Source organism: Pituophis catenifer, unplaced genomic scaffold (genome assembly GCF_029215685.1).
Source record: "Pituophis catenifer annectens isolate HBS135680 unplaced genomic scaffold, rPitCat1.0.hap2 SCAF_4, whole genome shotgun sequence".
NCBI lineage: Eukaryota > Metazoa > Chordata > Lepidosauria > Squamata > Colubridae > Pituophis > Pituophis catenifer.
The window spans coordinates 63,088,087-63,103,575 of record NW_027256884.1 but is presented as its reverse complement, the minus strand read 5'-3'; the positions used below and the strand labels follow the sequence as shown (position 1 = coordinate 63,103,575).

At 35.0% G+C, this 15,489-nt stretch overlaps 1 protein-coding gene across 9 annotated transcripts in view; it reads left to right on the top strand.

The window, feature by feature from the left end:
* The window catches only part of DMD (dystrophin), a 2,096,968-nt gene that overhangs the window by 1,715,864 nt on the left and 365,615 nt on the right, over nucleotides 1-15,489 (top strand). For all 9 annotated transcript variants that reach the window (XM_070944209.1, XM_070944203.1, XM_070944204.1 and 6 more), the window contains one exon: nucleotides 8,626-8,772. In XM_070944209.1, the coding sequence (XP_070800310.1) occupies nucleotides 8,626-8,772 (147 nt within the window). The remainder of the gene's footprint in view (nucleotides 1-8,625; nucleotides 8,773-15,489) is intronic.

Sequence of the window (15,489 nt, the reverse complement as noted above, 5' to 3'; positions counted from 1 at the left end):
CTAGAGGATTTAAAATATCACAATCTAATAAGATCTGCAAATTGTTGAAAAAATATGGGATGGAATTATGTAAACCTGCCAAGACTCCTATGGCACAAGAATTCCAGCAGGATAGTTTGCAGAGTCCACAGTTCAGTAAAGAACTGTATCAATCATTAATAGGCAGTTTGTCGTATTTGAGCAACTGGACACGGCCTGATATAGCTTTTAGTGTTAATCAACTAGCACAATATAGTTCAGAGCCTACTGATAGGCATTGGCAGGCTGCTAAACGTGTTCTTAGGTATCTTAAAAGAACATTGCATTTTGCTATGTATTTAGAACCAAATGCCAATATGATATTAAAGGCATATGCTGATGCCAGTTTTGCCAGAAAATCTACGTCTGGAATGGCAATCATGTTGGATAACTGCCTGATTGGATGGAAATCAATTCGCCAGAAACACATCAATTTGTCTACCATGGAAGCGGAGTTTTCTTGTCTATCACTTACATGTACTGAACTGATTTATTATAAACAGTTGATGGAAGATATTGGATTCAAAATGGATTATCCTATCACGGTTTATGAGGATAACCAGGCAGCCATTAAAATGGCAACGAATCTTGCTGTAAAGACAAGGACTAAATACACTGATATACGTTATCTGAATGTTCGGCAATGTGTTAAGGATAACATGATTACATTGGAATATTGCGCATCAGAGGACAATATTGCCGACAACTTTACCAAAGCGCAAGGTGCCATTAAACACACCAATTGTTGTGAAAGATTTGGATTAAGAATCTGAAATGTAACTGATACCACTGTACAATGTATAATTTGGATGTGTATTTTTGTTTCTGTATCTATTGTGTATATTGTCCTGCCCAATGGGGAGAATGTTAGGTTCAGCTTGCAGCGTACTCCTAACTTGTTGGTCAGGCAATATCTGTTTCTTTAAGAAACAACTGAGCCACGTAATCAGGGTTTGCTGAACCCTGTAATTAGGCTACAGTGCATAAATAAGCAGCACAGAGAAGCGTTCCTTCTTCCTGGTTCTTCCTGCTTCTTCCGGATTGATACCTGATTGTATCCTGTTGCTTACTGAGTCTATTATATGGTACTGTATACCAATAGTTACTAAAGTCTGTTTGCTTTGGTAAGGGAAGATACTTACTGGACTGATATTACTGTTTATGACCTTGGACTGTTTTACTTACACCGAGACTGTTATCTATAAAGTATTTTTCTCACACGAGCCGGACGTTTATCTCCTTCCCTGTGTGTTTCTGCTCTGCTCGTTGCACAAGCAACAAATACTTTTTACACACACCCTAACAAAAATAAAATAAAACTAGAAAATAAAGTTGTAGCTGTTCTGCTTGAAGAAAATTAATATAGTAAATCTAATTGTTCACATCTAGAAATCAGCTTAAAACTTTTTCAGAATACATTGCCTTTAAATTTCTCTACGTGAAAGATAATAAAAAATATTTTTCAATCAGAATAGGGCTGGAAGGGACCTTGGAGGTCTTCTAGTCCAACGCTCTACTCAAGCAGGAGACCCTATACCCATGATGGCGAACCTATGGCACGCGTGCCACAGGTGGCACATGTAGCCATATCAGTGGGCACGCAAGCTTAGCTCTGGCGCAAGTTGATTTTTGGGCCTTCTGGGCCCACCAGAAGTAGGGAAACAGGCTGTTTCCTGCCTCCGGAGGGCCTGAGGGGTGGTGGGGAAGGCCGTTTTCACCCTCCCCAGACTCATAGAGAGGCTCTGGAGCCAGGTGAGAGAGAAAAACGGACCTACTGGGCCATTGTGTGCCGGGAGCGGGGGGGCACATGCGCATGCGTGGGGGCAGGGCGCATAGAATTATGGATGTGGGCACTCATCCATGCAAACCCCCCACCCCCCCTCCTGGCACGCAATGGCAAAAAGGTTAGCCATCACTGCCCTATACCATTTCAGATCGGTGACCGTCCAGTCTTTTCTTAAAAACCTCTAGTCATGAAGCCCCTGCAACTTCTGAAGGAAAGCTGTTCCACTGATTAATTGTCCTCACTGTTAGGAAGTTTCTCCTTAATTCCAATTGCTTCTCTCCTTGATTAGTTTCCATCCATTTTTTCTTGTCTTGCCTTCTGATGCATTGGAAAATAAGTTGGCCCCCTCTTATTTGTAGCAGCCCCTGAAATACTGGAATACTGCTATCATGTCACCCCTAATTCTTCTTTTCTTTAGACTAGCCAAACCCAAAACCTGCAGCCGTCCTTTGTATGGTTTAATCTCCAGGCCTTTGATCATCTTAGTTGCTCTCCTTTGAACTTTTTTCAAAGTCTCAACATCTTTTTTGTAGTATGGTGACCAAAATTGGTGGCAATATTTCAGGTGTGGTCTTACTAGGGTTTTATAAAGCTGCACTAATATTTCATGTAATCTTGATTCTATGCCTCTGTTTATACAACCCAGGATTGCATTTTTTGCTGCTGCTGCACACTGCTGGCTCATGTTTAAGCGATCATCCACTAGGACTCCAAGGTCCTTCTCACAGTTACTGTTTTTGAGCCAGGTTTCGCATACTCTGTACTTGTGCCTTTGGGTTTTCCTGCCTAACAGTAAAACCTTGCTTTTCTCCATATTAAATTTCATGTTGTTGGATAGGCCCATTGTTCAAGTCTGTCAAGATCTTTTTGGATCCGGAGATCACTGGAAGCGTCGCAGCGAGACAGTCGGGGAATTAACGGGCTCCGATGAGCTCCGCGAAAACCCGGACTGACAAACTGCTGTCGAGCGGTCTTTGGACCTGAACCATTCTGTAGGGACAGGGAAGAAGGAGAGGCACCTCGGAAGACTGAGAGGAACAGGCAAGTTCCTCGAAGGTCAGAGGAATTTCTCTCTAAATCGGCAGCGGGGGCGGCAGCCATTGTCGCTGTCACGAAGCTGGGGCAACCGGGCCAAGCAATGAGCAGGAGTGGTGAAAGGAATGGAGTTTTGAAGCTGGGTGAGTGACAGCCAACCCAGATGAAATAACAGCACTAAAAAGCTTTTAAATTTGGAAAAACCCCAGTGAGAAATTGGCGGCTAAAGGGCACAGGGGAAAAAAAGAGGAGGTCAGAAGCAGAATTTAAAGGGATAAAAACCCTAAAAGAAAATTGACTTTTGGAAGGAAATTATTTGGAGAACATTAAAGATTAGAAGAAATAATCCTAAATATGGAAAAAGGATTGGAAAACATAAGCAGATCCTTTTTTCTTCTTTTTTGAAGGTTAAGACAAATAAAAAAGAATTGAAATAAGCCCGGTAACAGAAGTTTTTGTAAATTGAAAAAGAGAGAGAGAGAGAAGAAAGTATTGCTTAATTGGGACTGGACTAGATTGAGTGGATATTTTTAAAGTGAAGAAGAAGAAAAGAAACTAGTAAAATAGTTAACTGAAACAAAATGGATATGTGAAATTACTTATAAGAATTGTGGATTGGAGAAAGACATCTTCAGGAGGAAAAGAACGGTGCAACTTGTAACTTTTGTTTTGGAAAATTCTGAACTTTGTTTGAGATAATAGTGGTAAGAACTTTGGGGGAGGATTTATCTGTTTGCAAACGGCTTGACTTTGGAGGGAAGAAAGAAAAGAAAAAGAGATCTTTAACGAGATTTTTAAAATTGGAATAAGACTAATTTGGAAAGAGCAAAATGGAGCAAGAAATCAGAGAGATGATTATAATGATGTATTTGACTTGGAAAATGGAAATAAGGGAAATGAAGACAATGTTGCATGGAAAATCGAAATCTGAGGACTTAATAACTGAGATAGAACACGTTCAATTTGACAAAGACTTAAAGACAGAGATACAAGATGCAGAGATTGAAAACAAAGAAGATAAAGACAATGAGATTAATTATGTAAAATTAACTGAATATGAGGACAGTAACAATAAAAAGGAGATTGTTGGAGATTATATTGAAATTAACAATGGAAAAAATAAAGAGGATGGGAAGAGACAAAGCTGGATAGAGAAATGGAACAGAAAAAACACAAAAACACTTAGATGATTACACAGGGATTAACAGTGGAATGACAAAAAAGAGAGAAAAAGGTTGGAAAATACTAGGAAATATAGGGCAAAATAGAAGAGTACAGGATTTTGGCTCACAAAATGATTACTTTGAGATTAACAATGGTAAAATAAGGAAAAGAGAAAAGAGAGGGGAAACAATGGGACAGATAGGGCAAAATAGGGGAACACAAGACGTTAGAACACAAAAGAAAAAGGGGAAAGAAAAGGGTAAAAATAAAAAAAGGGAAGAGAGTAAGAAAGATAGAAATGAGAGAAGAATATGTTACAGATAGAATTAAAATATGGATTGAAGCTAAAATATTTGAAAATTTGATTATGTAAAAAGAAAAGATATTAATGGACATAATGAATTAATTTTTATTAAGATGTTGGATGATATTATTTGAAAAATTGATGGGTATAATAATTGGGATATCATTTAAATACCTATAACAATTGTAATAATTTGAATATTCTCAACAATACATTTATCTAAACAAAAAGGAAAAGAAAATTGAAATGATATAGGATTATGATTTAATTAAATAAGACTTATTTAATTGGCTTTTATATAAATGGTATTGTTAAATAGCAGAATTTAGGGAAATAATTGGGAATTGTATTATGTTGTATTATTTGAATTAAGAACTTTGTTTAATTGTTAAATTGGTATATTTTTAAGATTAGAGATAAGATTTAAATTTGATGAAGTAATAATGTATATTATATGAAGTAATAACAAAATGTAGGGAAGTTTTAGAAATTGAAAGAAGATTCAGAAATATAAACATGTTTGAACTGTATTGTTGTTGTTGTTTTTGAATTTTTTTTATTTAAAACAAAAACAAAACATAAAATCACCACCATTCAAATACAATTACAAACAGTGTATCGATCAGTTAAAATTCTTTTGTGCTCAATCCCTTATCCCAAAATACCAATTATTTAATTTCTCTTATTAACAGTTTTATATGTTATACTCATTTAGCCATATATTTTATCATTACATTAATTTCCTATTTCATCTCCATGCTTTATTATCTAGCCATTGATAAAACAAGTCCCAGATCAAACAGTATTGTTTATCTTCCTGTTCTCTAATTTCAAATGACAATTTACTCATTTCAGCACAATCTATAATTTTCTTAATAACTTCCTCCTCAGTAGGTATCTTCTCACCTTTCCAATTTTTAGCAAAAGCAATTCTAGCCGCTGTTAAAACATTCACAATTAAATATCTCAGTTCTTTGTTATATATTTCTGGTAAAATCCCTAATAAAAATATCTCTGGTTTAAAGTCAATGTGTTTCTTTGTCATTTTTTCCAACCATGTGTGGATTTTAGTCCAATATCTTTTAGCTTCTGTGCATGTACACCATATATGGTAATATGATCCTGGAGTCTGATGGCATTTCCAACATTTCTCCGATTTATTCTTGAACATTCTGGCTATTCTCGTCGGGGGTAAATGCCACCTGTAAAACATCTTATACAAATTCTCCTTATATGCTGTAGACATTGTCATTTTATAATTTTGCAACCACAATTTTTGCCATTTCTCTAAATCAATCCCGTGACCAAAAATTTTCCCCCATGCTATCATTGTCTCTTTAACTTGTTCCTTTTCCAATTTTACCTCTAATAAATAACCATACAATTTTTTAATTACATAATCATCAGACCCTGTCAATATCTTATCTAAATTAGTCAGAACATTGTAAAAACCTTCTTGTTTAGAATCTTCTTCATATCTAGAACGTATTTGCAAATAAGAAAACCAATCCATCTTAAAACCTTGTTTTTCCAATTCTTGCTTCAACTTAAGTTCACCCTTTTCATCCATTAATTCACTATATCTAATGATTTGTTCTCTTCTAAATATTACTGAATATGAAAAAGCTTCAATCGTCGATACCCAGACTGGAATTTTCAAATAATGTTGTTTTTTAATCTCCCAATTCAATAACAAAGCCTCGCGTATATAATGTCTCCTAAAATACCCCTGTATTTATGTTCCCTTATACCACAAAAAAACATGCCACCCCATCAACAAATCATGACCTTCTAGATTTAATAGTCTAGTATTCCTTAATGTTATCCATTCTTTAATCCACATCAAACTTGTCACTTGATAGTAAAGTTCCCAGTTAGGTAGGCCAAAACCCCTTCTCATTCTAGCATCTTGTAGCAACTTTAGTCTTATCCTCACCTTCTTTCCCTGCCAAATATATGTTAACACCATTTTATTCAATTCTTCAAAGAAGTCTTTCCCCAATCTAATTGGAATTGTCTGGAACAAATATAAAATTCTGGGCAAAATATTCATCTTTATAGATGATATCCTTCCAATCAAAGAAAGCTGTAAATTTTCCGATTTCGCCAAGTCTGTCCCTATCTGTTGTTTGAGTTTATTATAGTTATTTTCTTTAAGCGTGCTACATCTTGTTGTCAAATATATCCCCAAATATTTAACCTTGTTTGTGACCTGCACCTTTGATATATCCACCAATTCTTCTTTTTGCTTTACCAACATATTTTTAGTCAGAATCTTCGTTTTGTCTTTGTTGATTTTCAAACCAGCTACTTTCCCAAACTCTCCTATTTTATCTATCAGTGTAGTTATTGATGTTAGTGGATCTTCAAGAATAAAGATCCAGGTCATCTGCGAATGCTTGCAATTTGTATTAACTGTATTGTTAATAGTGAGAATTTATGGTAAGAATTGTGAAATGTATTATGAGGTACTATTTGAATTAAGATTTAAGGTGGATTAATAGAAGGGTAACAGTTTTGATTAAACTAATATGAGTAAGTTTACTATAAAATGGTAATAGTTGAGATATGTGAGCCAAGATTAAGAAATAAATGTTATGGCAAAAATAGAATATATAAAATTGTGTTAAAGATGGAACAAAAAGCTGAACAAATTTATGACCAGATCAATGCTCTGTTCCGAAAAGATGTATTGTATGTTTGTCTCTGTGTTTTAAAAAATTAAAAAAAAAATGCAAAAAAAAAAAAAGAAGAAGATCTTTTTGGATCCTGAGTTTGTCTTCTGGGATGTTGGCTATTCCTGCCAGCTTAGTGTCATCTGCAAATTTGATGAGTTCCCCTTTTATTCCCTCATCTAAGTCATTTAAGAGTACTGGCCCTAAGACATAACTATCCCACTGTTTACTTCCCTCCATGTAGATGTAGCATAGGGGTGTCAAACATGGGCCAGATGCATCATGTGTAGGCCATGCCCACCCAGATCCACAAATGCAAAAAAAGTCATGATACGTCACAATACGTCACATGACGCGATCGAGTTTGACACCCATGATATAGTACCATTAAGGACTACTTGTTGACTATGGTTTGTCAGCCAGTTACAAATCCATCTAGTGGTAATGCTGTCTATCCCACATTTTTCTAGTTTACCAAGAAGTAGGTTGTGGTCTACTTAGTTCTTAGTTTTTTCTTAGATCTAATTCATAAGGTTGATGGCAGCTTATAAAATTGCTTTTATAATCTATCAACATAAACACATACACACACACATTTATAGATCCTTTGTTTGCCCTTCCCAAGCATCTTCCTAAAATCTGCAGGAGTTTAAGGAGTTGCAAGGCCTTCCAAAGCTCTTACAATACTTTTAATAATATGGAATAATAATAATATTCCCTTTTTGATGGCTTCTTAAATGTCTGAAAAGCTTTTTGTTTGGCTTTCCACTAAAATATATTAACTCAATGAAGTAACTCCAACAATTATTGTACAGCTAATATCCAGAGGTTCTTGTGGAGCTATGAACTAGAGCAAGGGTCAGCAACCTGTGGCTCCGGAGCCACATGCGGCTCTTTGGGCCCTCTGCTGTGGCTCCCTGTCAGATGATCCCACCACTGGATGGCCCTCGCCTCCCAGTCACTCCTTGCCTGGCCTGAGATGGAGGCCAGGGGATGGAGAAATGGCCAGAGCAGAGACAGAGAGATACAGAGAGAGGGGGAGGGAGAAGAGAGGGAGGGAGGGAGGAGAGAAAGAGAGAGATGTCAAAAGGATTTTGTGGTTCCTGGTGTTTTTTAACAACTGGTTCTCTGCCCTAATGACTGGCTGGGTAGGCATGGCTGGGGGGGGTCATGTTACCGGTAAAAGTGAGTGACATCGAGTTGGCCATGCCCACCCAGGTTTCGTGGCTCCCGGTGTTTTCTTTTCTGTGGGAAACGGGTCCAAATGGCTCTTTGAGTATTTAAGTTTGCAGACCCCTGAACTAGAGTACTGGTGCTAATACTAGAGGAATACAACAAATGTTTTTTGTATTCTGTGTCCAAAAACTGACTCTGTATTCTAACCCTAATTTGCAAAAACCATAGGGTTTTATGATTTCAATATAGGAGAATATTTGTAGCTCAGGGTTGAAATGAGGGGTTCTTGATGCTCTCTGGGAGGGGTTGTTTTCTTGCATTGGGTATGTTACCTAATTTGGGTAATGAAATGTCTGCAAGAATCCAGCTCAAAGAGCACCAAATACCCTTTTTATGTTTTCTTTTACATAAAGTTTTTTTTTAATTTCATGTATAGCATCCTAACTTTACATTGTTACTTTACGCAGGTCTACGAAGGAGAAATTACACCTCTTAAAGAGAACATGAACAATGTTAATGGCTTAGCTCATCAGTTTACCTCATCTGAGATTCCACTTTCTCCATATATGCTCAACCGGCTAGAAGACATGAATGGAAGATGGAAACTCCTGCAGGTAAAATGTACATCTTAAGAACAATCAATACTGTTAGGGTGGTGATTTGGATATTTTTATCTGTTCTGATTTTCTCTCAAGCAAAGCAAGAAACAAATAGATCCTACTAGTGTTTAGTAACACTAGTAAATTGGGCATCATTGAGAATGTTATATAGTATTCTAGTTGTGGGATGTCTGTGTATGCTTCTGTAATTGTTTTTCTGAAGGCTAATTAAATCTTTCAGGATAATATAATTTCTCTGCAGCTTTACTCCTGCTAGTATATGAGATGAGAATTTTGGAAGAAGCATAGAAAGTTGGAAGGAAAAAACATAGAAAATTGGTTCTATATGGAAACTAACTCACTTAAGAGATTGAGTAGAAAGACAGGCCTTTTTTCCCAAATTGCAAACTAAGAAAGATCAGCAACTTAGAAAGATACTTAATGCAATGAGAACTATTATTAATGAAAATATTTTTTTTAAAAAGTTAATATTATCACACAGCACTAATATTTTTTCTAATTTCTTGAACATAAAAATACTTTATATTTTTTATTTCCGCTTCAAGTTCTTTTGGAGGGAGTTTTTTTCAGGTTTTTCTGTTGTAATTATTTGTATTTGGGCTGGTAAAAGTATTTAAGTTTCTAGTTTCTAATTAAATATTTGTTTGTTGTAATTCTATGTTGCTTTAAGGAAAGATTAGAAATTGAAGTTTATTTTTAAGTAGTTCTTTGTCTTTATAATTCAATAGATTAATCAGTGGATCTTTCTGCTCTTCACCCTGAATTCATTTATGTGATATAAATTATAATAATCACTATGACTGGTTTACTGATTTGTGTAAAGTAGAACATACACACTATTTTATCACTTTTTAAAAATTGTACTAATTTTTACTCTAAAAATTACTCTAACCGCATTTTTGTAAACTCAAATGGTGTAATATATGTTGATTTCTTGCTCATTCTATTAATAGTCATTATATTTAATTATATAATAATAATTATATGTCAGTCTCTTTGGTAATGTGATATTTTAACATCTAAATGAAAAAGGTTTTGTTTTGTTTTTTGTTTTATTTTTTAAAAGTGTAGGGTTTGGTGCTGGGCAGCCCACAGTTTTAAGCTATTTTGACTTTCTCTGAGGTCAATTTCAATTAGTGTTGATTCAATAGCCAAATCACAAGTAGTTATTAAGCTCTCTCCCCTACTTAAATTTATTTCATGATATATGTATTAAAGACATTTGATATATCTCCATTTATTTTAATCTGGCTTTAGAAGCTCCTTTATATATTATTACTAATTCTGAAATTATTAAACTAATTACAGTGGACTCTATATCTTATAAGATTCTACGGTATGAATCTGATCTGTTATGTGGCATAATAGCAAGAGATTATTAATCTCAATTTATTAATATATGAATTACTTATTCTATGGACTAGTTCTGGCAAGGGCGGAAGAGAGGTGTGTAATTAAAAAGCTAGATGACCACTGCTTACAATTTCTGCTAAAGAACCAGGTATCCCCAATTTCTAGGCTGCAACAACCCAGCAATGAATCTGATCTGAAATAGACTTCTCTTATACAAGCCCTGCTGAAGCCCTCAAGCAAGAAATAGTACAAAAAGCAATGATTCACTCAATACTGACTTTGAAAGAATATTCTTTTACAAGAAAGGATGCTATTAGCATTATTAGTATAACTATCCCTCCTATTGACACCCAAACAATTAAGGAAAATAGAGCATTACTGATTACCCTTATTACAGATTTGTTTATGGCTACCTTTCATTTCATATTTTTTTAAGATAACCTGACACTCTATAGAGCTTGTCACACCTGTCGCAATGTGTACATCATTCTCCCAAAGTTTTGACAATAGTGATTTATAACTTTATTATAAAAATTCAGGAGGATTTAGCGCCATCAGAGAATATTGAGCTGATAAGTAATGAAAAAGTCTCAAGGCAAAGGCTTCAGGGTACTTAAGAAGAAACCAGCAAGGCATTCTTATTCACTGTAAATGCAAATTACAAATTGAAAGTATATTTTACCATTAGTCCTTCTACAATTATTCAAATTATTATCAGTGCAAGCCAAGTTACTTATCAAACAAATCAAGAAATTAGGCATGCCTGTACATGCAAACTTATTTCATTCACTTAAATCTAAGGAGTACAATTATCATCCTACTGTATTTCATTTATGGCCCTAAGGGTTCTTAGAATACCCCTCTCTCCCACAATGGTATGTTTTTAAAAACTGCCTTCAAGCTTACTGAGCTTAAGACAGCCGTTGAATGCTTTAAAAAAATCCTTTCCTATGATAGGACCAGGTGGGTTTTTTGTTTTATTTTGTTTCACTTGAAGCAAATTTTTTCATATAACCTTTTTTAATGAAAAAAGTATCTTTGAAAATTCAACTCACCTGTTCTGGCGTTATTTTCACTATTCCCTTACAACTTTCAGGAGAACAGAAAAAAATTGCAAACCTTACGTGATTAATACAGTATAGTCTTCCCATCACTTAACTTTTATAGAGCACTTCTTGGCTATATTGCACATAATTCTTCTTCATTCCTTTCATCAGTAGGAATCCTACACAACATCCAACAACATTAATCCTGTAGAGAAAAAAATAATCTACTAACAAAGAAACTTCTATTTTCAGAACAAAACTCCATATAATACAATATTTTATTAGACAAATTAATCAAGTGTAAAATATTATTAGCCTAAAGATGGCATTCTTGATATCTGGCACACAAAATTCTACTGTCTCTCTACTGGAAATTTCATACAGGTAACTGTTGTCATCATATTAAATGAACTTGTTTGTGAGAATCAAATAATAAGTTATATATTAAAAAAACAATTGCTGGCTTCTATGATTATGGATTAAAGACATGAAATCAGTGGGACAAGTTAGTTATTTGAATGAGAAGTGACGTCAGTTAATAATCTGCTTCTAGTGCAATTAATTCCTTAAGTGTATATATTTATGTAAAAAAAGCATTTCATTTTGCTGGTTCTCCAGATATTATTAACAATTAAATTTCTTGATGTATTTATAATTTTTGCAACCCCTATTTTTGTTGATTCAGAGAGGATATAATATACAAACCTGAAACAATTTTTTGCAAACTATATTTTTGCAAACTATATTTTTTAGAACTTAGGTTCTTATTTCAGTGTAATGATTTTCAGATAGCACACAATAACACTATCAAGAGATTTATTTTTATCCATAATGGATATTTTTATTTTATTTATTATTATTAAATTTATTTGCCATCCATCTCAACCACAAGGTGGTTCTGAGAGACTTACAATGTTAAAAGTATAAAACAATGCAACATGATAATAGTATAGTATTTAGGCTTATACAACACTTTACAGCACTCTCTGGGTGGTTTACAGTATAGAAGCATTATTTGCATATTTCCCCAACAATCTAGATCCTCATTTTACTGACTTCAGAAGGATGGAAGGCTGAATCATCTTTGTGCCTCATCAGGATCAAACTCCAGGCTATGGGCAGAGTTTGCCTGCAATAATGCATCTTAACCACTGTGCCACCAGGGCTGTTTTTGTATACAATATGTATACAATAACAGCAAAACACTATAAAAATACAAATTATCAGATATCAGATATGCAGTATCCTTTTTTTAAGCAAAGAGCATTACTTAAACATTGAAAGACCTAAAGTTGGGATAATTTGCCTACAAGGAACTAGTCCTATTGCCCATAACTTTAAATATTCCTTCAGAGAATTTGCAAAGTAGAAATAAGCCAAAGAGTTACAATTGATTTCTGTTACAACATAATCACATTTCTTAAGCATAGGTTATATCTTGATTTATCCTTAAGCAGTCTATTTAAGCACTGCAGCCAGCAGTCAGCAAAAGTAGCCTGCACTACTGCACTACTTCTAACCACTGCGCCACCACAGTAAACGCCATTTTCCTGCAAAACCTTGCAAATCAGGATCACATGACTGTGGGATGTCACAAATAGCCATAAATGTAGGCCAGTTGCCAAGCTCCTAAAATATGATCATGTGATTGTAGGAAGGGGTTATCTGTTAGAAATTTTAATCTAGGTCATAAGTGACCTGGGGAAAGTCTGTCATAACTTCAAATGGTTACTAAGTAATCAATCATAAGCCATTACTATTAATACAAAGGATGAATAAAGAATGAAAAAGACTTCTGAGTAAACATAATTAAATATGATAGATAAAAATATGGTAAAAACCATGTGACCTAAAAAAAACCCCCAAACATAGAGACTGGAAGATTAGGAGGAATAATGTGTTTAAAATGGCTTAAAGCACATCCAAGATATGCTTGAGATGGCAGAGTAATTGATCACAAAACTTGTGTCCCATAACCATCAGACCTAGGGCCTACCTGCCACAAGCAGCAGAAGAAAACAAAATTTTTAGAGAACCCTAAATCTAAAAATACTCCAAGAGGAACTAATAAAATAGAATAAAAAGTAACATCCCTTGAGAGCTCTAAGGCAATGGACTATAGAAGAACAGAGATACAGAGGCAGCTAACAAATTTAGCAGGGAATTAATCTGGAAATGAAACCCACATATAAATCAGTCACAAGATCTGTACCAATTACACTTGCAACAAATCACCAGTAGTGCCATAGATATAATTTTGTAAGGAGAAGCTGAAATGCATGCATGCAGACAAACATATTCATGTTCATAAGAAAATAAGCAGGCTCTAATGCTGGATTCTTCTAATATTCCACTTGGCCAACGAGGAAGAGGTGGTGTAGGTGAATCTGTAATCAGAAAGTGTTTTAGGGATGTTTTGTGTTGCTAGACCTTGGAAGGAAGCTATATCATTTGATTTGTCTTTTTTAAAGTGGAAATAACCCCACTTACAGTTGCCAGGATTTCTGTGTTGCAGATTGTGCTGTGTTGATTGGTAGAAATCAGCAGTTTTGTGTAGCTCTTTGCTCTACTTGGTGGTATTTTTTTTCACTCTGATCTGCTACCATATGATTTAAGCCAGCACGGCTAATCAGGTGAGACTAGTTAACCTAAAGAAACCCAGAGCTGTTAAGTATTAACACTCATCGTCTTCTGCTCAACTGCTGAGTGCGTGTTTGCACAATATGTTTACCCCCATTCATAAAAGACTGTTATGCAAATAGGGCTCTCAGTATCATGATACATAATTATAACATGTTGGGATTTGGTTTAGTATTTTATGTGAATTCAGCCCTTATTATTTCAAAACTATGGTTTATCTTTCAGCATATAGTGTGGTTTATTCAATAAATGACATTAAATATGTAATGGCTTTACATATCGGACCAGTCAATCTAGATTAAAATCTCCACTTAACTATGAAAATGGAACCAAGCAGGTTAAAATCATCAAAGCAATCTCTACATGTTTATGCTATAGCTAACATACACTGGGACAAGTTACTGTGGGCATAATATGTTAACATCCCCTTCTCCATTGTATTTCTTTTGTTTTATCTAGATGGTTATCTCTCTATATAATAGTCCTAAATATCAACGCAATAGTATCCTTTATTATGGTAATCCACAACACAGACTTAAAACATCAGTTTGTTCTCTCGCAAGAAGATTTATGCACATGCATTTATGTATGTATAACATAGTTCTTTAATGTGAGAAGGAAGAGATGCGAGAAAACATGGTACTGTTGTAGAATGAAGAGACCAAACAACATTCCTGGGTCAGCCAGAGACAGTTTTTATTGCACAAGGTTCAGAGGCGGATTAGTTCTTGCTAACTGAACAAAGGAAAGAGATCTAATACCCCTGTTTTATACTTTTCCAAGACAAAGGATTTTGCTAGCACAGTAGTTTTCCAGTTTTCCTGCCCTAATTTATAGTACATGAGATAATTTTAGCTAAACATCCTCTTTAGTTCTGTATCCGCTGATGAGTAGATTTATGGCTTCCTTTGATAATAAGTAACTTCTTGTTCCATATGGATGTCCTTACATTCTTGACAACTAGGTTCTTCAGAAGATATATATATTTATTACCCAGGATGTAATTTAGCTGACTTAGTGTAATCTTCCAAACAAGTATTGTTCTTCCCAACCAGCACATTTCTTTCTTACAATAATGTGAATAAGGAGGGCCCTTCAGTGTTCATATAGCTGATCCTGCATCATTCACATTATTCCCCCCTTTTGAAATTTTTCCATGCAGAAACTTCAACCATTCCCTACATAGTAGATAACCTTCTATACTTTCTAATTAAACAAAGCAAACATATAATATCTAGCAAAATATGACTAATTCAGGCAAGGGATAGGTATTTCTTGATCTTCATTCCCCTAATCCTTGGAGGTACTCTCTCCAGTCCTTCCCAGATTCAATATCTACATATGTGTCTGCATCAGAGTCTCTATTTTCATCAAGGGAATTGGGGCTAACCTGATGATCAATGAGGCTCTCCATCAAAACTAATTCCTTTTCAGATTGCAGTTCCTTTACTGCTCCCTTTGATAGCTGTTTGAGCAGAGGAATTATACAAGGAATAAAAGCTAGGCCTGCTACAGCACATATCAACAAGAATAACATTTGTTTTATCCAGCCGGATCCAGGCAACCAAGAAAACCACCTATCAGTTGTTTGTAACCTCTGACTTAACTTGGAAGCCCTATCCTGCAAATCCTTGGCAACTTCCCTGACCACACCTGATTTATTCATGTAGAA